The sequence below is a fragment of the Lagenorhynchus albirostris genome, chromosome 16 (genome assembly GCF_949774975.1).
Source record: "Lagenorhynchus albirostris chromosome 16, mLagAlb1.1, whole genome shotgun sequence".
NCBI classification, from domain to species: Eukaryota; Metazoa; Chordata; class Mammalia; order Artiodactyla; family Delphinidae; genus Lagenorhynchus; species Lagenorhynchus albirostris.
In genome coordinates, this window is record NC_083110.1 from 45,428,475 (window position 1) to 45,453,269 (window position 24,795).

Sequence of the window (24,795 nt, forward strand, 5' to 3'; positions counted from 1 at the left end):
AAAATGCCTCAAGAATACCTTTCAAAACTGTGAAATGGAATGTAATTAACAGGATAATAAGCACTTCAATGGAACTTACTCACCCACTGTTGATACGTATTGGCTATTTGCTCTAGATTTAAATGCCAGCCCTTACAGAAAATTTTGTTTCTAATGTACCAAGACTTTATTTAAAAAACCATTTGTTTTGTAACATGGTCCTATTTCTGTGCTATTTGAAGGCTGGGGAGTTGATATCTGATATTTTGAACCTTAAACTAATCCTCGATTGTTTTCTGAAACAAACATCCAATTGGTCATATTTGTCTTCAGGTCATATAGCTTAAGGCAGTGGTTCTCAAACTTTTATCCTCAAAACATCTTTGCATTATGAAAAATTACTGAAAACCTCAAAAAGCTTTTGCTTACATGGGCTGCATTTATCGATATTTATTCCATTAAACCTTAAAACTGAGAATTTTTGTAAATAGTCATTCTCTTGAAAGTAATAAACTTATTACATGTTAAAATATAGTTTTAAATAAAATTAACTACATTTTAAAAACAAAAAATTTAATAGGAGCCATCCCACTGTTTTATACTTTTTGGAAATCTAATTGATGTCTGGCTCAATAGAAGACAGCTGCACTTTCTGCTTCTGTATTCAACCTGCTGCTATATCTCACATATCATGTGGCTTCTACAGAACTCTACTGTACACTCATGAGAGAATGAGACAGAAGACAAATAACATGCTCATGTTATTATGAAAACAGGTTTGACCTCAAGGAGCCCCTAAAAGGGTCCACAGACTACACTTTGAGAATTGCTGCCTTAAGGATACTAGTTTGCACAAAGTAGGAAGAAATTTTCAGTTTTCTGTGAGGATTTTTCATGGATAATTTTAAAATATTTATGAACGTTTGTATCTATGATTTACCTACTTAACCTGCGGCATGTAAAACAACTATAATTATAAGAGAACTACTTTCATCAATCTTCCTCCTATGCTTGGTTTAGTTATAATTCTTGTACCTCCACAATCTGACCTCTTAACTGAGCTTTCAGACGTGTATCCACTGTCATCAACTTGAAATCTCCAGTGGGATGTCTAATAGGCACCTTGACTTCACCTTGTCATAACAGAATTCTTGATTTACTTTCTTAAACACGAACACCTCTCACTTTTTCCCATCTTGGAAAATGGCACCACCATTACCCAACTATTTAAATCAAAAACCTAAAAGTCATTCCTAATTTCTCTTTCTTTCTCACCCATATCACAACTGTGAGCTACAGAACATACCACACTTCCCGCATCTCCCACACTGCCATCCAAGCCCAAGCCAACATCATAGTTTGCTTGGATTACTGCTATAGCCCCCCAAATGGTATCCCTGTTGCTCCCACCACTTTACAACACATGTTTTCCAACCTCTGATTATTAGTGCCATCCATTTTTTTTTTTTTTTACCTATTAAACATAAATCAAACCAGGTCCCATCTCAATCTAAACCCCTAAATCTCTTGGAATAAAAAATCAACTACTTATTGGGTACCACATGTGACCTTGCCTCTGCCAACCTTTCCAACCTTAACTCATGCCATTGCCGTCTTTCTGTCTCTAACATTTCCCCACCTTGTAGCTTTACTAGTTGCCATTGTCTGACCTCATCTGGAATCCTGTATCCACACTTTTGCGTCTGGCTCCTTCTTGTCATTCAGGTTTCAACTCAAATGTTATCCTTGCAGCGAAACCTTCCCTGAGCCACCCAATCATTACGACACTCACCTTCATGATTCTCTCTTACATCATCCTGTTGTATCTAATGTATTCATAGCACTGATCACTGTCTGAATGTATTTGCTTGCCTCCATGCTTTTTCTTTGTCCTTTTCCCCTATTACCATCACCAGGATGGAAACTCTAGAAGAGAAGGGGTCGTGTATGTCTTGTTCACTATTACATCCTCAGTGCCCACTGAGATATAGTCAGCATCGAGGAGGTAGTTTTTAGGAATCGAAATTGAGAAATGAATAATCAAATAAATGAATTAGTAAATCATAGTAAGGAAACTATTGAAGAACTTCATTGAAAACTTTCTTTGCTATTCTCAATTGTTGAGGGAAATACAAAGAATTTCATATATTCATGAACTACATTCAGTTAAATCCAAGCTCTGCTTTATCTATAACACCCTTTCTACTTTTGTAGAAACACACCATATGGAGGGAGAGAAAGTATGGTAGTTCAGCAATGCCTGCTATGTATATATGTAACCTAATTCTCAACACAAAGAAAAATCTGCTGAAACATTTTTCCTATTTCATATGCCTTTGACCTTTACAACTGATAAACTTATATAAAAATTCAAATTCATAGGATTAAATGAAATTTCAAAACTTTCTGTACAAGTCATCTTAATTTGCTTTGAAGAGAATGGTCTGCACAATGGTGCTCAAAAACCTACAAACCAAGTGTTTTTTCTTTGCAGACTAATTTTAAATCACATGAGAGCCTTATCATCAATACTTATCATTAATCTTCTGCTTTTCTTGTAAATTTGATTTTAACCATTTATAGAATCCTATATATGATACTACCACCACCCCATCATCTCCTGGAAGATAAGCCGAACTCTGAGAATGGATAACTTCATGTAAATTTATATACATGTACATGGGCACAAAGTACAAATATGTGTGTATTTCCAACAGGGTGAGTCAATACAAATCTTTGCACCAGAAATCTTTTAAATATGGCTTTAATTTGACGGCATGTACCATTATTGAATGAACCATCGGAGAAAGCATAGATCTACCTTAAGAATATGCTGAAGGTATTAAATATTCTAAACCATTATGAAATGCAATGTAATAAAAGAGTAATGTAAAATGATGGTCTATAAACATGAGCCAAATATAAAATGTAACACTGAATTATGTTCTTATAGTCATAAAAATGAAAAAAATTGATGAGTATGTGAATGGCTTTTAATGAAAGTTATTACAATAGGCTATTAACTAAGTTCTACTGGGAATAAATGCTCACTCACTCTCTTCTTTTTACCAGTAGGGAATAAATGATCTTTTAAAGAAGCATACTCGATTTTGAAGGAAAATTTTAAACACTGACTATTAATTAGGATTTTATGAAAAATTTTGGTTTCTCTCTGAAAATACACCATTGTGTATTTGTGAAATGGAAAACCACCTTTCATAACAGTTTGGCCACCTTCACTAGATGCTTTTTCTAATATGGCTTTGCTATTGATAAATTAACAGAGTAACTTGCTTTGATATTGCAAAGTGTACAGAATAACTTAACTCTTCCAGTTAAGTTACACAAGATTGCAAAGAGCAAATAAAAAGTAAATGTTTGGGTTTAAAAGCATTAGCTCACATATATTCTTATGAATAACTATAAGATAGTTTTGGATACAAAGAAAGCTACTTAATTTGGTAAAGTTGGGCAAATTAGGCAAAAAAATGGTATTAAATAAATCATTAATGTAAATATACTCAGTAACAAGTCCTTGATACTTTAAATATGCATGAAATGTGGATTCTCAGGAATTGATTTTAATACCATTTTAAGTCATCTATCATAAATCTAAATCTGGGCACTTCTGCAGGAGCTTTGGTACAAAAATATTTTCATTTTCATCAGAAAGGAGTTTATGGAAGGGCCTAAATATAAAATATAAAGATAATTCTATAAATCTAAATATAAATATCAAAACATAAAGATCAGACTCAGAACGCAACCTTCCAAAGGTACAGTAGTTAAATTCAGATAAAGTATGTGCAATTACAGGCTGCGTTCCTCAAATGCGGAGTCATGGGAGAATTCCAATAAGGACTTCAGAGACCCATTTCAATCTTTCCTGGAGTGGGGGTGGGTGGACTGTTGCCATGGTAGTCACACCAGGCAGTTTCACTGTGCTGGGAAGTAGCGCCCATCTTCCCTGCCCTTTGAGAGTGTGCCAAAACGATTACTAACCATTCAAGGATTTTTCATTAGAGGGATGGATATTAAAAGCATTAGTCTATCTAGCCCCCCCACAAAAATCACTGAAAATCTTGTTAAAGCCCCTGAAGAAATACATCTGTGAGTTCTTAAAATGAGCCCTCAACAATTTTAGAATCCTGTTTATTGTTCAGCATGCAAACTTCTCAACAGTTCCATGAAAGGATGGCTGAAGTAAATTTCACCTCATTAGCAAGAAATCGATGTGTTCTTACACAATTGTCAAGAAGGTACTAATCCACATTTTCTTTTCATTTTTTCAGCTATGCTGATTTTGGTTTTCATTTTCATCAAAAATATATTTTTAAACTTTCAAATTTGCCATTCTCTCAAAATTGAAGAATGGATATAGTGATATTTTAGCAAAATGAGTCAGCACAGAAGTAAATCCTATAACTGTTGTGAAGAAAAAAAGATAGTTGTACCTTTTTAACATAATCCATGATCTGTTGTACCAATTTCAGATTAATTTTTTTGAAAAAAACTGATGGCTTTTCAACTATCATCTCAAAAAAATAAGCATAGCAAGTGTTAATTATTTTGGCTTTCAGGAGTCTTCAAAAGTAAGAAAAGCTACACTCTTCACTTTCTTTTTCACCATTAATAATTTAGAAAGAAAATGGAGAACTATACATTAGTATAACCACAACGTGATAAGGCTTATTTTACAAAATCAAACAAGGACTTCAGTAGCCAAATCAATATTAAGAATACTATCCTTCAAAATATGTCATTTTTGGATAATGATGTTCTTGATCAAACTTCTTTAATTTTTCTTGAATTATACAAAAAATGTCGTTACTTTATAGTGGTGCATACACATACACCCTTACAAACTTTAGCCAAAAAAAATATTAATCACTTACCCCTATTCATCAAATCTGTCACTAAACGGCTTGTGATTATTTCCAAATGTAAAATCTACCCTCACAGGGAAAGGAAATCGCTATCATCAAGCATATTCAAAAACATATTTACTGTCCCCTAAGGACAACTTATACAGAATTCTTTAAATATGTTGGAAAAAAAGGACACAGAAGCTAAAATGTACTGCCTTTCCAGCTTCCTGCTTTGAAAGAGACAACTCTCCTTTAGATTACAAATGTGGATATATTCCTTAAAGATAATACCTCACCTGCCTAACCTACTACACACATGCCTTCACGGACACACACATACTCATACACACATATGTGGGCATGAGAAACACTGCCTTCCAGGATTTCTTACAAAGATACAAAAAGCACAGACCAAGAAGAAGACTGATATATTCGACTACATTAAAATTAGTAACTTCTGTTCCTCAGAAGATACTCACAAAGTAGTAAAACTACAAGCTATATAGATGGGAGAAAAATATTTGCAATGCATGTAATTGACAAGGATTAAACTCCAAAATATGTAAAGTCAACCAACCAACAAAAAAATGGGCAGAAGACTCCAACAGACACTTCACAGAACACAAACTGCATATAAACACATGAAAAGATGCTCAACCTCATTAGTAATCAGGAGCAACATAACTGGAAACAATCCAAATATAATCAATAGCAGAAAGGATAAAGAAATTGGGTATAAAATAGTGGGAGCTAATATTGAACAAAGAAGTGAAGTAGCAGAAGAATACAGGCAGTATTACTAGATTTATATAATATGAAATACAAAAACATTCCAAAGTAAACATGCACATTGTATACAGGGGTGGGTTTTTAAGAAGAAACTTTTGGAGGGCGGGGCTCTCATAAGCTAACTTGTAAGGTACTTGTTCAGAGAAAACACAGACTCAGAATCTTGGAGCTTGGGAAAGGGATTAGGAGATGTGTTCAATTCAGCCACAGGGAACCACCCCCCTCCACCCACACAAACTTTATCCAAGCAGATGCTATGTAGTCACTGCTAGAGTGTCTCCTGAGATGGGGTTCTTGCCATGACATCAGGTTGCTTCATCACTTCTAGAACGTATTAATTAGCAGAATATTGATTCTCAAGCAGACCCAATGTAAGCTCCCCTATAACTTGCATTTTCTTTGGTCATCTAGATTCATGAAGACCAACTCCCTTTTCATGTGAGAGTGTTTTCCAGCTTTTAAAAACAGTTATTCTCTCCTCCTGAACCTTTCATCTGTACATGATATGGCAACTTGCTAAAAATAAATGTTATGCTTCCTGCACTCGCTCCAGTATATTCAAGTCTTTCTGAAAGGTTGGCACCCCAAAATAAACATGATACCCCATGGGGCATCTAACTGTCTCAGTTCCCTGTCCTTGCCATTAACTCCATAACTAAAATACATTTTAATATTCACATTTAAAACTTCCAGATTCCCTTTGCTTATAACTTTTCTCCAAATAGATATTTTGGTTTTATATAAGCAGTTGTTAAAAAACAAAATTCAACTGAGTAAATTTTAAAGATCTTACTGGTTTTAATTAATGGTTCATGAATTGGGCAGTATTCAATCAAGTAAATACGAAAGAAGTCCTAAAGAGCTGTACAAAATAAAAGGCTTTTATAGGCAGAAGGGAGCAGGAACGAGGAAGTGATATTAGACAAAAAAGTGGATTGGTTATGCCAAGGTCAATTTCCTTTTAGGGGATGTCAGGGGCCTACCAGGCAGATTACCTAACTACTGCTAATTAGGTGACTCCTGATTGACTGGTTTAAGATTCCATTTCTGGGAGAGCCAAAACTATAACTGAGTCTCAATTTGGTGACATGGGGCTTAGCATAAGTGGATGCATTCAGGGCCTGTTGTCTTATTTTTAACACAGCACATCAGCTTGTTCTTTATCATTAACATGATAAGCTTGGTCCTGTAAAAGGACTGCAAAAATAACTTTAAGTGCATTGATATTTTAACTATTCTAACCATAGCTTTCAGATGAACATGAAAAACTCAAAAGGCCAAAAGGCAACACCTGATTTTGGAGAATAAAATGGTCTGTTTCTCATGTTAAATTTACTGAACTAATTCATATGAAAATGCATTCAACTCCCTCATACTCTCAGGTAGTGTTTTGAATGCCAACTGACATGGTGAAGCTCTTCATTAGTGTTCAATTTTACATAAAAATTCCTCTTTGAATGTCAGCTTTCTTATGTTATTTAATCATAAAAACAGTAAAAATGTTTCAGGGGATGGGATGGGGGTGGGAGAGAACCTGCAGTGTGAAGTTGTATAAGTTTACTGTTGATGGTGGGTGGCCAGCATGATCCATTATCCATGTTGAAGAATAAACAGTGTTGGACATCAGCTCAACAAGCAGACCTGGTATCAACCGACTCGCTGGAAAGGGAAGCAGATGACCAGTCTTCAGAAGACAAAAGGGAAACCTCAGTGCAATAACAACAGAACCTTGAGAGATGATGCGAATAATCACAGATCCCTTAGAATTAGTGTACAAAAGGCCTATTTCAAAAATCACTTGTGTGATGAGTTGAAAGAATTGTTCCTTCTTATAAAAGTATTTTTAAAAAACTGCGAGGAAAACAAAATCAGTGCTATTGATGGTAGACAGAAAAAGATTAAACCAAATCACAGTTATGCTTGCAGAATGAAAGAAGGAACTAATAAGAGGAGAGGGATGGATATGAGACCATATATAAGGACTTAATAAAAGTCGTTATCATTAACAAGCACCTTGTGAAAAACAGCAACTTGATGGCTTCACTTAAAAGTTTAACTTAAAATAGCCAATAATCAAAGAACACTAAATAGATACTTGCCATTTGCAGAAAACAAAATATAATCTATCTGCTTCCAAAATGAAAGATCACAGGAACTATGATATCTCTAAGCAAATCAACCACTTCAATGGATATAAACTAGACATTTTTCACTACAAAAATATTAGATTCCTAAAGAAGGTGTTTGATTTACATAACCAATTCTCTATCACTAAATGAGAATTTCTTTTGGATGGCAGTAGGCAGACGTTTATGTTTATGGAAAAAAAAAGAGGGCAAGAATGTAAAGATATTAACAGGTATTACATCATAATTAAGGCCAATATCTATTGGTTTAAGAAAATAAGCTGTATTCAAGTATTTTGTAAGAGTCATTTATATATTTGAAAACATAATTAAAATATAAATCAAGCCTTAGCAACTTGATCCACTGCTGCCTTAAGTAACTAATACCAAAACAATTCTGATCAAAACTAGAAACTTCCACTAGCCAGTAACTGTAAATAACTGAAAGTCATACAACTCATTTTGCTTGAAAATACATGATATATTTACATTACCTCCAGATGATTTTTCCCCAGTCATCCTAATTAGTAAAGTCTTAACATATGACCATTCTCCTTTGTTAAAACGATGAGAAAATTTGGCATTTAGGTATGCAGTAATACTTGGGACACTGCCCAAGCTAAAACAAAAATCATTAAAGACACAGGTTAAACAAGTATTTTATGAAGAAAACTTCATTTAACTGAAGAGAGACAGGAAAAATTGGACTGATTTTTCATGTTAACTCCTGGGTGTTTTTCTGAATGTTTTGATAATATGCAAGTTTGTGAAAGATCCTCTATAGCCTATTCATCCACTGTTGCTAGGGTATACTCTATAAATATTAATAATGTTCACAGATGAAAAAGAATCCGTCTATATCAAGAAGGGTGCTATCTAAATTTTGAGAAGATTAAATATGTTGATAAAAAACTAAGCAATAAAACATTTCCTCAATTAAAACTTATAAAAATTTAAATGATGGGTTTTTAAAAATTATTTTGACATGAGAATATTAGCATAAAATCAGCCAAACTTACATGGAACTGATTAGAATTACGGCTTGGGGACAGATCAGCATCAGGTTATAAGATCATGGTCATTTAGTGAGTTTAACTGAAGCAAACAACAGCATCATAGCAAAATCTGTGACTTTGAATACTGGTACCCTGTTTTTAAAAGCATAATTAAGATGACTTGCTATTTAGTCAATCTAGCAGTAAAAAGAAGATTAATAAAATATATTAAAATTAGCTTGATGCAATGGGGAAAAAATTAGTATATTTACCTTTACTTAGGGACGTCTGCCACAGGTATTTCTTCTTTATTTTGTTACAAATGTGTTTGTATGTATGAGTGAGTGCATGTGTGCATAAAATCTTTGTTTCCTTCTCTCTTATAAGTCCTTATCATATAACATAAGATGTATTGACTTTATATCATAGTATTTAAGTATTGTTAACTTCACATCATAGTATTTGATTTATGAGGTATTAAGGAGAAGAGTAAACACTACCCACGGACTTTGCATCCTTTTCTGGGAAAAGGGTGTTTGTTTTCATTGTACACAGGATCATTATGTCATGTTAGGCAGAAGTATGACCTTGTTACTGTCTTTACTTGGAGACTGAGTATGGTTTAAGGAGATGTATATGGGTGCCAAGTTGACAAGGAATGGACCTGTGATGGTTAATTTTCCAGGTCAACTTGCAAACCCATGACATCCAGATATTTGGTCAAACATTACACTAGACGTTTCTGTGAAGGTATTTTTTGAGGTGGAATTAACATTTAAATCATTAGTCTTTGAGTTAAAGCAGATTACTTTCTTAATGTTGGTAGACCTCATCCGATTGGTTGAAGGCCTTAACAGAAAAAAGACTGACCTCCCCTGAGGAAGGTGAATTCTGCCAGCAGTTGGCTTTCAGACTTGAGCTGTTGCATCAACCTTTCCCTGCGTCTCCAGCCTGCTGGCCTTATCCTGAGGATTTTGGACTTGCCAGCTTCCACAATCACGGAAGCCAATTCCTTAAAATAAACCTCTCTCTCAGTACCCGGATACACACACACACACACACACCCTATTGGCTCTTTTTCTCTGGAGAACCCTCACTAATACATAGCTCTACAGTTAAGAGCTTGGGTTCTGAATCCAGATTACTTGGGTTCACTCCTAACTCTAAACCAGTTGGGCCTCAGTCTTCTCGTCTATAAAAGGGGATAATAAACATTAGCCCCTAACCTCACGGGATTACTTTGAGAATTAAATAAATTTTATACATGGAAACTGCTTAGAAAAAGCATGCTCTATATGTTGGACATTGAGTTCTAAAAACTCAATAAATATTAACTACGATTTCCAAGCTTCTTCTAATATAGCTAGTAAAGTTGCAGTTAGTCTTAGAAAACACAAATGGCGCAAATAAAAAGAATTTTTTAGAAAAAATATACGAGGAAAACTGCAACATACAGGTTTTCAAAATACTCATTTCTTGAATGGAGTATCAATAACGAACATTTGAAAATCGCTGAAGTGAAGTACACCCTGCTTTATACAATAGCTGTGTTCTTAAAAACATACCTGCCAATAAAATACATAAATAATCAAATAATATGAAACTATTGATATGTTATAATCTCATAAATACTTTAAACTTGGTTTCTAATTGTTAATAGTTCTTAACATTTTGCCTCTACATTTTTATCCTCCACTTGGCCTCTATATATTTTGTCCATTTCTCTCATCCTTCCACATATACCCTTGCCCTATAATTTCACCTCCTTTCCCTGCAATTCTCTATCAAGTGTATATTGTTTGTGTTTTTGTTTATTGTATTTTGTTTTTGTTGGAAGAAAGCCTAGCCGAACATTTATGTCCTTCTGGCTTGAGGAAAACTTTATAACACTGACACAAAAGCTGAAAACTATAAAGAAATAAAAATGACAGAAATTAATACTTAAATATCAGGTGCCTGATATATGTCAAAAAAGACACAAAGAAAAATTAGTGTAGAAAGAACACTTCTTACATACTGTCAAGTATTTAATGGAAATATTAATACTGATCTTTTCTTCTTATTTATTTACTTTTTAACATCTTTATTGGAGTATAATTGCTTTACTCAGTTTCTGTCAGTTTCTGCTGTATAACAAAGTGAATCAGCTACGTATATGAATAATACTGATTGCTATTCTACAACGCTTTACACTTTACATTACACATCCACACAACTTATTCCATACTAACTTCATAACAATCCTACAAAGAAATTAGAAAGCAAGTTTTTCAGCACAGGCACTAAGGACAGGTAATTCTTTGCTGTGGGTCGCTGCCCTGTTGAGTAGCACCCCTGGTCTTTACCTAATAGATGCTAGGAGCCTCCCCCCACTTCCACACTCACTCACATTGTAACAACCAGATGTCTCCAGACATTGCCAAATGTCCCTGGGGAACAGAATCATCACCAGTTGAAAACCACTGCCAGAAAGAAATAGTATCTTCTTTTATATAAGCCGGGTGAAACTCAGTGAAGTTGACTGACTTGCCCAAATACACCCCTCCTCCGAATGACCTAGAAACTTGACCATTATAGGACTCTGCCGTGAATGTTCTGGGTAAAACACGAACTGCCATCAGATAAATCGACTGTGATTTTTCTACGCCAACCACTTTCTGTTACAGACATTTCTGAACTCACTTTCTTCTCCGCTAATTCAGTCATGATTTCTTCATGGCTTCTTTCTTCCTCCAAAAGGAAAACATGCCATCATAAATTTCAAGTTAGAAATACACATTATGAAAATTTACGTAAGCGCAGAACGTATTTATACAGTGCATGCCTCGGGTTTTTTTCAAAGCAGTTTCTACCTTAGTTTGTGCAAGATTTATAAAGGAAGCTATTGCTCTTATTAATCAGGTGGCTAATATACCATCCAACCTTCATGATCTGCCTCTATCAGACACATATGAAACACTGAAAACATTCTCTTTTTATAGAAGCATCATAGCAGGAAACCTAGTCATATACTGGGAGGTAAAAGTAGAGCTGAAGACACTTTGATTATCTGACCAAAAATACTTCCAAGAGACTTGAGCTTTCATTGAAGCTTTGTGAGTTTGCTCAATGATCTGACAGTGTGTGGTCTTATTCAGTGCAATAAATAGCAATTCTTTCTTTCACGTTATCATCCTTCCCCCAGGTCTGAAAAAATACTAGATTCTCATATTAATAATTCTAAACACAAACACTTCAAATGATTAATCAACCACTAAGCAGTGTCCTACCTCTTTTCAAACTATTTCTCAACAACAACAAAAAGGAAAAACGGAATTGTATCGTGCAATGCATTGCCATCTGTGTGCAGGCTGATAAGACGGAAAGAGAATATTTGAATGTCAGAGGAACATAGTTACAAACCATACCTTCCATGACATACACCAGCGACCCCACATCTCCTTCTTTGATGATGCAGCTGTCTTTGCCGTACTCCACTGGGTACATACAGTCCACAATCTCTTGGATCTGTGACAGCTCCAAGTTCTTCATAAAGTCGTTGTCAAGGATGGCTTCCTTTATAAGATCCTTGGACCTATGGTAAGAGAGGGAAGATTTACTGGCAGAGCTGACAAGCGCTTTCACCGTTTGTGGAGTTGAGCAGAGCCAGACAGCATTCAGGCACACCACAAAGGCATTTTCTTGTTAGGAAGCCGATAGTTTCCTGACAGACCTGAGAACAAAGTAATTCCATGGCAGCAGGAAAGACATTAAGAAATTTTCCTTTAAGTAAAATATCATTTAATGTATATGGGACCGACAAACAAGCAAAACCATACAATTCCATTTTGTTTTACTTATTTGTTTTACTTATTATTATTATTATTGTTTTGTGTGTTTTTTTGCGGTACACGGGCCTCTCACTGTTGTGGCCTCTCCCGTTGCAGAGCACAGGCTCCGGACGCGCAGGCTCAGCGGCCATGGCTCACGGGCCCAGCCGCTCCGCGGCATGTGGGATCTTCCCGGACCGGGGCACAAACCCGTGTCCCCTGCATTGGCAGGCGGACTCTCAACCACTGCGCCACCAGGGAAGCCCTTTACTTATTATTATACACAATTTGTTTACTTATTTTTTTGTGTGCCTCTTCCACTAGACTTTATGCTCTGTGAGGGCAGGGATCATTTTTAGCTTTTTCTCTACTATATGCCCAGTGTCTACTACAATGCCAGTTACAGTACAGGTGCTCAAGAAATATGCTGGATTTAAGAAAACAGTAAAGAATTGGATACTTAATTAGCTGTTTGGAAAAACTGGTATAAATGTGACAGTTCTTTATCCATACCTCATGCTTCTTTAGAGAAGATTTATTTCTTCAAGCAGCTTAAATTGAGGTAACTAGGCAGATAAAACTGTACTGAACAAGATGTTTTAAACACAATATGGTTTACACATGGGATTAAACAGGTAGTCGGCAGGAAAAATATTTACAAATTCTATAATTGGGATTCAGTGGTTAACAGGGAAGTTTTGCAGAACTAGAAATATGGTGATCATTTGATTCTCTGGGATAAGAAGTTTCAAATAAATTCCTAAGGATACAAAACTCAAAGTAAAGAGAAACCGAGAAATATTTTGTCAGGAGTTATACAATCAGAGTACTGTCAGAAAAGTCAGAAACTGGATAAGACAAAAGCAAAGTCCTTAGCAACACAGAGCGTAAGCAACACATTTGGAATTTTATGTTAAAAGTCTTAATTTGAAAAGCATCTGACTATAAGCTGGTCCTTGTTCACATTTGCTTAACGAGTGGCTTTCAGGGAAGTGACCTGCAGTAGTGAATACTGACTACGGCATTAGCACTCCTCAGTTCTTCCTGTTTTCTGTTCTAGACCTCAGTCTAACTGATCTAGCCTTCTCACATTATGTTTTGTAATGATTTGATTTTAAGTAGTAAAAAGGTATACATAAAAAATTAAAACAATATAAAATTTATCAACATGAAAAATATACCTAGAATGGACTGTTATGATGCAATTAAATTGTTTATGAAGAGTGTGAACAGCATGGAAAAAAATCTTATACTATTTTTAAGTGAAAAAGCATGAAACAGATTGTTTTTAGAACACAAAAGCACTTGTGTGTGAAATGTAAAGAAAATAGGCTTTCAAATTAGATATATTTGGGTCCCAATCCTAGTGCTGTCATGTGTTAAAACCTTGAGCAGGCTGTTTTACTTTTCTGAATTTCCACTAACTTGGAAAAAATATCTGCACTACCATGCTCATAGCAGAATTATTTGCAATAGCCAAGACCTGAAAACAACCTAAGCATCCACTGATGGATGAATGGATGAAGTAGTTGTGGCATGTATATATAGATATAGATACACAATGGAATATTATTCAGCCATAAAAAATGAGAAAATCCTACCATTTGTAACTACACAGATGAATCTTGAAGGCATTATGCTAAGTGAAATAAATCAGACAGAGAAAGAAAAATACTGTATGATCTCACTCTATGTGGGATCAAATTTTAAAAAAAACTCACAGAAAAAAGAGATCAGACTTGTGGTTACCAGAGGTGGTGTGGCGGGGAGGGGGAATCTGAGGATGGTAGTCAAAAGGTACAGACTTCCAGTTATAAGATAAATAAATACTAGTGACATAATGTACAAAATAATGACTATAGTTAACATTACTGTATGATACAAAGGAAAGTTGTTAAGAGAGTAGATCCTAAGAATTTTCATCACAAGGATAATTATTTGAATTTTCTTTTTCTTTTTCTCTATATGAGATGATGGATGTTAACTAAACTTACTGTGATAATCACCTCCCAATACAGGTAAACAAACCATCATGCTGTACACTTCAAATTTCTATGGTGATGAGTATCAATTATTTCTTAACAAAACTGGAAAAACTATGTGAAGACTGGTAAAAATATAATGTTACTTGGAGTAAATGGTGGGTGAAAAGGTGGTGGTAGTAATTGCAGTTGCAGTAATAGGAAGAATAGTAATAGAGTATACAGTCATGACTTGAAACAGTATCAGAAGGAAATAAAATTCTGGCATTGGTTGCCTTTGGTGACAGAATTATATTTTTTCTTTCTACTTTTCTCTATAAAATTTTCTAGAATGGGCATGCTTTTTTATATGGAAAAAACTCTTTAATTTCAAAGGCAGTTTATTAAAAGTAACTCTGCTACGAGGAAAAATAAAAATAATAATCTATTTCTCATTTAAATAATGAATTAGATACTTAATTTTTTTTTTTTTTTTTTTTTGCGGTACGCGGCCCTCTCACTGTTGTGGCCCCTCCCGTTGCGGAGCACAGGCTGCGGACACTCAGGCTCAGTGGCCATGGCTCACAGGCCCAGCCGCTCCGCGGCATGTAGGGATCTTCCCAGACCGGGGCACGAACCCGTGTCCCCTGCATCGGCAGGCAGACTCTCAACCACTGCGCCACAAGGGAAGCCCTAGATACTCAATATTGGTTGACTGTTATTGTCATATTCAATACTACTCTTTTCAATAGATTCTCTTTCACATGGCCTGTGTCTAAATACTAATGGCAGGAATTTTCACCTGATAAACAGATGGTGATGGATGGCCAGTGGTTAAGAACTTCAGAGTCTTCAGAATAGACAGTACATAAAAAGTCCTGTTTGTGAGACATTTACTTTAGTTTGATAGGACTATTTAACTGTATGTTTCTTTTAATTTATTTTTTAATTCTGGCTTGCTAAAACTTTATTTTTCCTGAGGCAAAGAGTTGTTTCCCTTGAGTATTCAACACAAGATGCAAAACTTTGTCCCCATCTATGATTTTCATAAAATCTCCTTTCTTAATTATCTTCACCATTCCTGACCTCGAGAATACCAGTAGCAACTTCATAGTGACTCCTGAGATCTACTGTTCTACTAATGATCTACTTTTCCAAATAACAGGACTTATTTGATCTTTAAGAAATTAATTTTAATCACATTGCATAATATTCTCTTTCCTACAAATTCCTTTATTTTCATTGAGTCAGAGAGTAAGGCCATCAATTGGTTCATATTTTTTAATATAATAAAAACTAGATATTATCAATCCCAGAATACCAACTTGTTTAGCTACAGATGATATCTTATCCTTTGGGAAATAATAATAGTGTTCCATTAAAATCTAAGTCCTAGAAATGCTGCAACATTAAAAATAAAGCCCTCTTCCAAGAAGATAATTAGCTACATCCAAAGATAATTGAAGAAAGCCACCTTCTCTCTTCTCATAAACGGTACAACTAACCTGTTCTATAAAGACATCAGAAAAGACAATATAACGCAGTCTTACACAATCCCTTAGAATTTTCCAACTTTTCCAAGTGCTTATCACAAACTGGAGGGGAGGGGGGAATTTCAGGATGCTCTTACTTCTCCAATTTCATTTTTTTGTTTTGTTTTGTTTTGCGGTACGCGGGCCCCTCACTGTTGTGGCCTCTCACTGTTGTGGCCTCTCCCATTGCGGAGCACAGGCTCCAGACGCGCAGGCTCAGCGGCCGTGGCTCACGGGCCCAGCCGCTCCGCGGCATGTGGGATCTTCCCGGACCGGGGCACAAACACGTGTCCCCTGCATCATCAGGCGGACTCCCAACCACTGCGCCACCAGGGAAGCCCCAATTTCATTTTAAATGGAGGACATTCAATCTCAAGTCCCTGAAGAAACAAACTGGAGGCTTTCAAACATGCCTTTGTGTTACTTTAAAACAAACTGAGAAATATAGGACCTACGTCTTATCATATATCCCTTCACAGAGATATTGTCCAATGACATTTGCCTCTGAAACATCCCAAATAATCCCTCTCTGCCTTCACAGAGTAATGTAACTCAAAGATGTTCTTGTCAGTGAGTAATATTTAAAGCCCTGCCTCTTCATGTAATTTTCCTTTAAGTCGTTTCCAATTGAAGGCTCAAAATCTTAGGGCAACTCTCATTAGTGTCCACTTGCTCCAACATTATAAACCATAATCAATCACAGCCTCCACCTAACTCTTCTTGGAATGTTTTCCTTTCCCTAAAGAAACAGTCTAACACACTCACTGTAACTAAGACATGACGCTACATATGGGATCAGTTGAGTTGTGTTATCAGTATGAGAGCTGAGGAAAGCTGCTAGCACAAGTTCCCGAAGGTGGTTAACTGCCCTAACCCCGAGTATATAGCTTAAGAACATTTTGACCTGAAAGGCGTAAGAAGCAAATGCAAAGATCTTGATTTTTTATCCTTCCTGTCTGCTTCTGTGTACAAATAATCTATTTAAAAAACAAAAACAACTTCTTCTATGCCCCAAATTTGTGACAGTTTAATGCAAACAACCATAAAGGTGACTTGGTTATTTCGAGTTGGCCCTATTGATTTGTCATCATCCAGTTGTCAGTCTCTGAAATATTGGCTATATATAATGGTGCGCTGCTAAATGCACTCTCCAGGAAAAAAAGAAAGCAAGCCCTGGTTTGTAGTGTTTGCCAATTTCCATGGTATAAATACTCCCACTATAGCCAATTTCAAGCTACTAATGTGAAGTCAACCTGCTTGCAAAAAAATCCTGAAAATTTAACAAGCAGTTCTTATATGAGCCAGATACGTTGGCTCCAACACATCAGATATAGATTCTTTTTCTAACACCCTAAGAACTTAGTGTGCCTTAATTTATAAATGCTAAAACTAACATGATGATTCTTTCCTTCCTTAAAAATTTTATTAGGTGGTATAATATCCCCAGATAACTTTATGGCAGGATTAGCAACAGGTCTTCCAAAATTTCAATTTTAAGAAAATGAATTGGAGAGCCCACTTCCCCATTTACTTATTGCAGAGAGAGTTCCTGAATAGACTCAAAGACTAATTGTCTTTCTACACAATCTTAGATAAAAATGGGCAATTCTGAGGTGAGCATAGGGAAATATACAGCTACTTCTCTAACAAGAGAGATGACATTATTCACTATTAATAAACAGAGCCTCATTAGTTTTCTCGACATTAATAAAAGGCTATTCTACATTGTTGTTATCATGTAGTAGCTTGCAATATCTATGTAGCACTAGTGTTATTTCAAAGAGTGGGGAAAGCTGTTTCAGACCAAAGTGTCAGGAAGGCTTCTCTGAGCTGACGACTGCATGATGATAGGATCCAACCAAGCCAAGATCACGGAGAAGAGCATTCTGGGTAAAAGAAAAAACACATACAAAGGTCCGGAGGTTGGAAGGAACTTGATCTGTCCAATTGGTTCAGGAAGGAGACCTGTGTGGCTGAGGTACAGAGTGAGCTAGAAGGAAAGGGAAAGGAGAATGACATTGCAAAGGGAAGCAGGAATCAGGTCTCATACGGTCTTGAAGGCTGTGGCAAGAGTTTTATTTCATTCTAAAGCCTTAAGAATACAGTGAAGGGTTGATTAGAAGAAGAGGTATGACTTAAGGTAATATACCTGACATAAAGAATAAATAATATAAATTTACTTTAACATGTTACTGAGTTCATAGAGGCTTCTGTCATATTTCATCACTTAACAGATACTAAAAGCATCACTTATTATCCTATTAATGAGTTCTTATAACTGAACCTTTCGGGACCACTGTCTCACAACTCTTACATTTACCTGAACTTCAAATCACCGACTGTCATGCAACTCTTTCATGTTAGAAGAGAACACGGTCTCATCTCCAATTTCCAGCTATCTCCAGTGGCCTAAAAGCAATTCACTCTCCCTTCACAGCCTCTCTTTAGATTAGTTTCCCCCTGAGCACATCCCGAGCAATCGTAAATATGCTCAACACAGCCACGGCCAGAAATGTGAGAATTAATATCTGATCCCCTCATTCAACAAAGACGGCTAGGCACTTTAAAAACAGTCAAAATTATTACTAAGAATGAAAATCAGCTAAAGCAATTTAAAAATGGTTTATGAAATTTCTATAATCAACTTTTTGACTGAAAAAAAAACTCTCACTAAATCTTTCTAGCTCTCAAAGGTCAGTCTTAGGCTCAAATGTCAGGAGAAGCAGTAAATGCACTTTCAAGGTCCTTAATCTACAGTACAGTATCTTCAGTTGGCAGCTCAGAAATCCAAACCCCCATTGGTAATTCATGGCTCTTTTACGCAGATACAGTAATTGCAAGGCCCCTTAAAAGCGTCTAATTCCAGGAGTCACTGTGGCAAGACAACTCCATCTACATACTGTGAAATATTCAATGAATCATCTAGAAATAAGAAAAACTCATGGAGTAGTCCTCTCACTGCCCCAACTGTTGAGATTCTGCCCAAACAGTAGGTCCTATTTCTGGCCTAACAGCTTTCCTGAGTAAACTCTGTAGGTACAGAGCTAAGAAATATCAACCAGCCCACATTTTTTAAAGATAAAATTTAATCCTGCAAAGCTATTGGCCAATTGAGATATTTCCTCAAAACTGAAAATCAGTTTTCAACAGGTTTCAGACGAAATTTTCACATCAACAAACTCTGCTATAGCTATCCCAATCTTATCACAAAAAGTCATGAAGAAATCAAGACTACTTGCAGCATTCACACCTATAATCAGTGTATGATACAAAACATGTGAATCACTGGGACAAAATATATGATAGCAACATAGTTCTTAGGTGGTCAATGATATTAATCTTTTGTCTATTACATGGGTCGCAAATAATTTCCAGTTGCCATTTCTCTTCTAACTTTTTTTCTGTAGTACTAAAATAGATGAGTATCTAAATGAAATTTAGATATTATAACTCTAAAGATAAACAATGATTTGGGTCAAGGAGAAGACGGTTAACCCATGAAGTATTTGTTTGCTGATGTATCACTTAAGCCTTCTTTTTAACTAATACTCGTATCTTATTCTCATTGACTAGGAATGATGCTAAGTAGCTCTTGAAATCACTAGTTACATGTTAACAAATGAAGCAAACTTGTATTAATGAAAGAAAAAGAAGATATTGCTCTTTGTAGGTGTTCATCAACTTCCAAAAAAATCAATATGAAAGTCTCCCATTCAACTACTGCAGTCATTCAGTGCTCCAGAGAGGCACTTAACAGTTACTTCACACTAGTGAGCCTAACTCAAAATAGAGCAGTCTCCACAAGAGCCCAGATCAAACTCCTGTCCTATAAACTCCTCTCTCATATCACTGAAGAAGAACTGTGGGGTTTCATCGAACTGTAAACAGCTTTCCATGAGAATAATGACCATAAGAATTCCGGGAGAATAAGACTACACACATTACATTCCAGAATGTAAGAACCATGTGGCTAGATCTATTATGAATTAACTCTATTTTTGAAGTTAAAGATCTAAACTGCAAAACAAAAACAGAGCGATGATGGAGAAGAAAACATTTGGCATATATTTATATGTCTAATTTCAATTCGACATTTCAAAGCAATTTCTTTTTTATCTTTCAAAGCACACAAACAATTGAGATCTCTTAGCATTCATTTGTTCCCAATAAGGTCAACACGGTCACACTATGAACATCCATTAAGTTCCTCATCACCCAGGGTGACCCTGCCTGCGGGGCATAGATTGGGAGCCATGATGTTTTGTCTAGTCCTTTGAAATCCAATAGCTCACGTCATCAGCATGTGTTATGCACTGTCATTTCAATTACTGTAATGGCTTGATTTAAAAATTGATCATTAAAGACATCATTTAAAAAAAATTCTCTTATTCAGTTGCTTTTCAGATTTAATCTCTGAGATAAATTACCTTTCATCTTAAATTGCCTTACATTTGTCTGAATTCAGCATGAGGAAAATAACATGTTTCTCTACCAACCCCCCAAGCCCTAAATGTGTATACTTTCTCTTGGCTGAAAATTATGAGTTGGGTCATTCATCACTTCCTCTAGTGATGCTTCCAGAAAATGAGAGCCAAATTTAGCCTTGTTACAGTGACCTACAGGTCTTAGGAAGGCAGATCTTCTACTTTGATGAACTTGGTTCAATTTCTTCTTCAAACAGCTTAGTTTGCATTAGGCTTTAATACATTAGAATACATTCAATACATTATACTTTGAGTCTGCCTGAAGGGAGATGGCATATATCCTGAAAAATATTTTAAATAACTAAAATTTAAAAACCAAACAATCATGCCCCTAGTTGTGAAAGCTCTGAAGTTTCAAGGCTTCTTAACCAAAGTGAAAAAATTAACCAATAATGACAACATGAGTCATCATCGTAATAGTAGTACTAATACCACTACAACTAATATTTATTAAGGGATTATTCCACGTTCTGCAATGAAAAGCCACCCCTCATGTAAATCTCACAATGACTTGCTAAGTTTGCCATCATGGAACTGAAGCTCAGAGCAGTTATAGAGTCTACCCAATATTGCACAGCCAGTACATGACAAGTAGATGCAAGATTTAAAGATCAACCCGTTTGACTTCCGAGCCACACTCTACTAAACCGTTTGACTTATAAGAACACAATGCTTAACTGTATTCATAATTTGAATAAATTATCCCAATTATAAAATCTAAAAGCAAATATTCTTCTCACTTAACTCTAATTCTGCAAAAGTAAAAATGCTATGCTTGGATAATATGACCTTTTATCTGCAGAGAGCATTTCAGGCTTTCAAAACAATTCCACATCTAACAATTCATTCTATTATTGCCAAAAACCTGTGCAGTAGGTAGAACAGAGGTTACTATTATTCCTATTTGACAGATAAGAAAACAGAGACACAACAGGCTAGATGCTGCCAAGTTCAAGTACGAGATTAAAGCAGAACTCAGGTCTACTGCCTACGAGCATGAAATAAACACTGTTCTGACCTTCCTTCATTACACGCACTTTCATATTTTCTCTGTGTCTCTTGATGCCTTTTTTTCTCTTTGTCTCTCTGTCACTCTGGCTCTGTCTCTCTGTCTTTCACATACCTTTAGCCATTTTAATGTTTAAACTCTCTTGGACAAAGACTCAACAAATCCACTGCACCAGTATCAGCAGGGAACTCTGGCCATTTGACAATAATTCTATGGTTTTAAAAATTCTGTGATGGTTCATTCAGAGCGATTCCCTTTCTGATCTAATTCATTCTTCACATTACAGAAGTTTGAGCATGTCTTGTAGCTTTTACAGAGAGATGCCCTCACATAGAAACACCTCTTGAATTCAGCAATGTAATTCAACTTGTTTTGATTCCAGTGTGTTCACACGTTTGTTCTCTCCTCTCTATCTTGAGCACACACCCTTTCTCTCTCTCTCTCCTTTCCTTCCTACAAACCCTGCCTCAGATGGACTTGATATACATATGGAGGGGGGAAAAGTACACAAAAATTTACTATTACTTTGGGTGAATATCTGTATTTGAATTCAGGCTAAAAAGGAAGCTCTCACTATGCTTATAGGATAAAAAATATAATATTCCAAGAAAAACTGCAAAGTCACCATTTTGTAACTAATATAATTAATGATCTGTAACATATATATATTTGAGAAGTCTGAATATAAGAATCTAAACATCAAATGCTTTCTATATATGTATTGATATTTTTAATAGATATCTAAAATATAGAATTTATAAACTTAACAAAACATTAGTATAATGGATTATACATTATGATCTAATGAGTTAGCTATTTTAAATTTTTATTGAAGAAGACAGAGGGGGTAGGATAAAAGAGAGGAAGGGAAGAAGGAAGATAAATAAATGTGATTTTATAACTTGAATCCACTATCTATCATCTTGTACCATGCTGCCCTTTAATGATCTGTCCCTTCCAGTGGCAAATAGTTAATACTCATTGTGTTTCCAACATGACAATTCTAGGTTCAAATTTAACCAATGCACATAAATACAAGCAAAAGTGATTGATGGGTTTAAAATACAACAATAATTATCCACAAAGTGATTTTTTTCAGTGTTCTTAAAGTCTTTTATTCTATGTACATATTTTTACAAAATAGGGTAATACTATATAACATGGCTTTTCTCTTAATAGCTTCTAACAAACACTTTTCAAAACCAATAGAAATTTGTCATTATTTGTAAGGAATGTTCCTTTGTGTGAGATGTGCGCTAATCAAACTCCTACTGTTGGAAATTTAGTTTCTTAGCAGTTTTAATGAGCATGCACTTTGATCCTATGATCCTACTTTGAGGAATACATCCCACAAAGGTAAAGCACTGGTTTCTAAAAGTATATCTACAGGGACATTTATTGTAATATTATTGACAATGGAATAATCACTACAAACAACCTGGATGTTCACAAATAGGGGAGTGACTGAATAATTTATAGCACATTTGTACTATGAATTTTTGGACTGCTATTGAGAATGGATCAATATTAATTGTACAAATGAGCATGGTAGGGGCTTCCCTGGTGGTGCAGTGGTGGAGAGTCTGCCTGCCGATGCAGGGGACACGGGTTCGTGCCCGGGTCCGGGAAGTTCCCACATGCCGTGGAGCAGCTAGGCCCATGAGCCATGGCCGCTGAGCCTGCGCGTCCGAAGCCTGTGCTCCGCAAAAGGGAGAGGCCACAACAGTGAGAGGCCCGCGTACCGCAAAAAAAAAAAAAAAAAAAAAGACCATGATATATTGTTAAGTGAAAAGTAGATCACAGGCTAATTGTATAAGGTAATTTTTTTTCATTTTTGAATTTTATTAATTTTTTTATACAGCAGGTTATTAGTCATCAATTTTATACACATCAGTGTATACATGTCAATCCCAATTGCCCAATTCATCACACCATCACCACCACCACCACCACCGCTTTCCCCCCTTGGTGTCCATACGTTTATTCTCTACATCTGTCTCAACTTCTGCCCTGCAAACGAGTTCATCTGTACCATTTTTCTAGGTTCCACATACATGCGTTAATATACAATATTTGTTTTTCTCTTTCTTACTTCACTCTGTATGAAAGTTTCTAGATCCACCCACATCTCAACAAATGAACCAATTTCGTTCTTTTTTATGGCTGAGTAATATTCCATTGTATATATGTACCACAACTTCTTTATCCATTCGTCTGTCGACGGGCATTTAGGTTGCTTCCATGACCTGGCTATAGTAAATAGTGCTGCAATGAACATTGGGGTGCATGTATCTTTTTGAATTATGGTTTTCTCTGGGTATATGCCCAGTAGTGGGATTGCTGGATCATATGGTAATTCTAGTTTTGGGGTTTTAAGGACTCTCCATACTGTTCTCCATAGTGGCTGTATCAATTTACATTCCCACAGACAGTGCGAGAGAGTTCCCTTTTCTCCACACCCTCTCCAGCATTTGTTGTTTGTAGATTTTCTGATGATGCCCATGCTAACAGGTGTGAGGTGATACCTCATTGTAGTTTAGATTTGCATTTCTCTAATAATTAGTGATGTTGAGCAGCTTTTCATGAGCTTCGTGGCCATCTGTATGTCTTCTTTGGAGAAATGTTTATTTAGGTCTTCTGCCCATTTTTGCATTGGGTTGTTTGTTTTTATAATATTGAGCTGCATGAGCTGTTTATACATTTTGGAGATTAATCCTTTGTCCGTTGCTTTGTTTGCAAATATTTTCTCCCATTCTGAGGGTTGTCTTTTTGTCTTGTTTACGGTTTCCTTTGCTGTGCAAAAGCTTTTAAGTTTCATTAGGTCCCATTTGTTTATTTTTGTTTTTATTTCCATTACTCTAGGAGGTGGATCAAAAAAGATCTTGCTGTGATTTATGTCAAAGAGTGTTCTTCCTATGTTTTCCTCTAAGAGTTTTATAATGTCCGGTCTTACATTTAGGTCTTGAATCCATTTTGAGTTTATTTTTGTGTATGGTGTTAGGGAGTGTTCTAATTTTATTTTTTTTGTTCTTTTTAAAAAATTTTTATTCTAATTTCATTCTTTTATATGTAGCTGTCCAGTTTTCCCAGCACCACTTATTTAAGAGACTGTCTTTTCCCCATTGTATACGCTTGCCTCCTTTGTCATAGATTAGTTGACCATAGGTGCATGGGTTTATCTCTGGGCTTTCTCTCTTGTTCCATTGATCTATGTTTCTGTTTCTGTGCCAGTGCCATATTGTC

The 24,795-nt window shown here is 35.8% G+C and overlaps 1 protein-coding gene across 1 annotated transcript in view; it reads right to left on the reverse strand.

The window, feature by feature from the left end:
* The window catches only part of PRKG1 (protein kinase cGMP-dependent 1), a 1,109,707-nt gene that overhangs the window by 1,011,978 nt on the left and 72,934 nt on the right, over positions 1–24,795 (reverse strand). Inside the window, exon 2 of the mRNA XM_060125518.1 lies at positions 12,165–12,331. Coding sequence (XP_059981501.1) covers positions 12,165–12,331 — 167 coding nt within the window. The remainder of the gene's footprint in view (positions 1–12,164; positions 12,332–24,795) is intronic.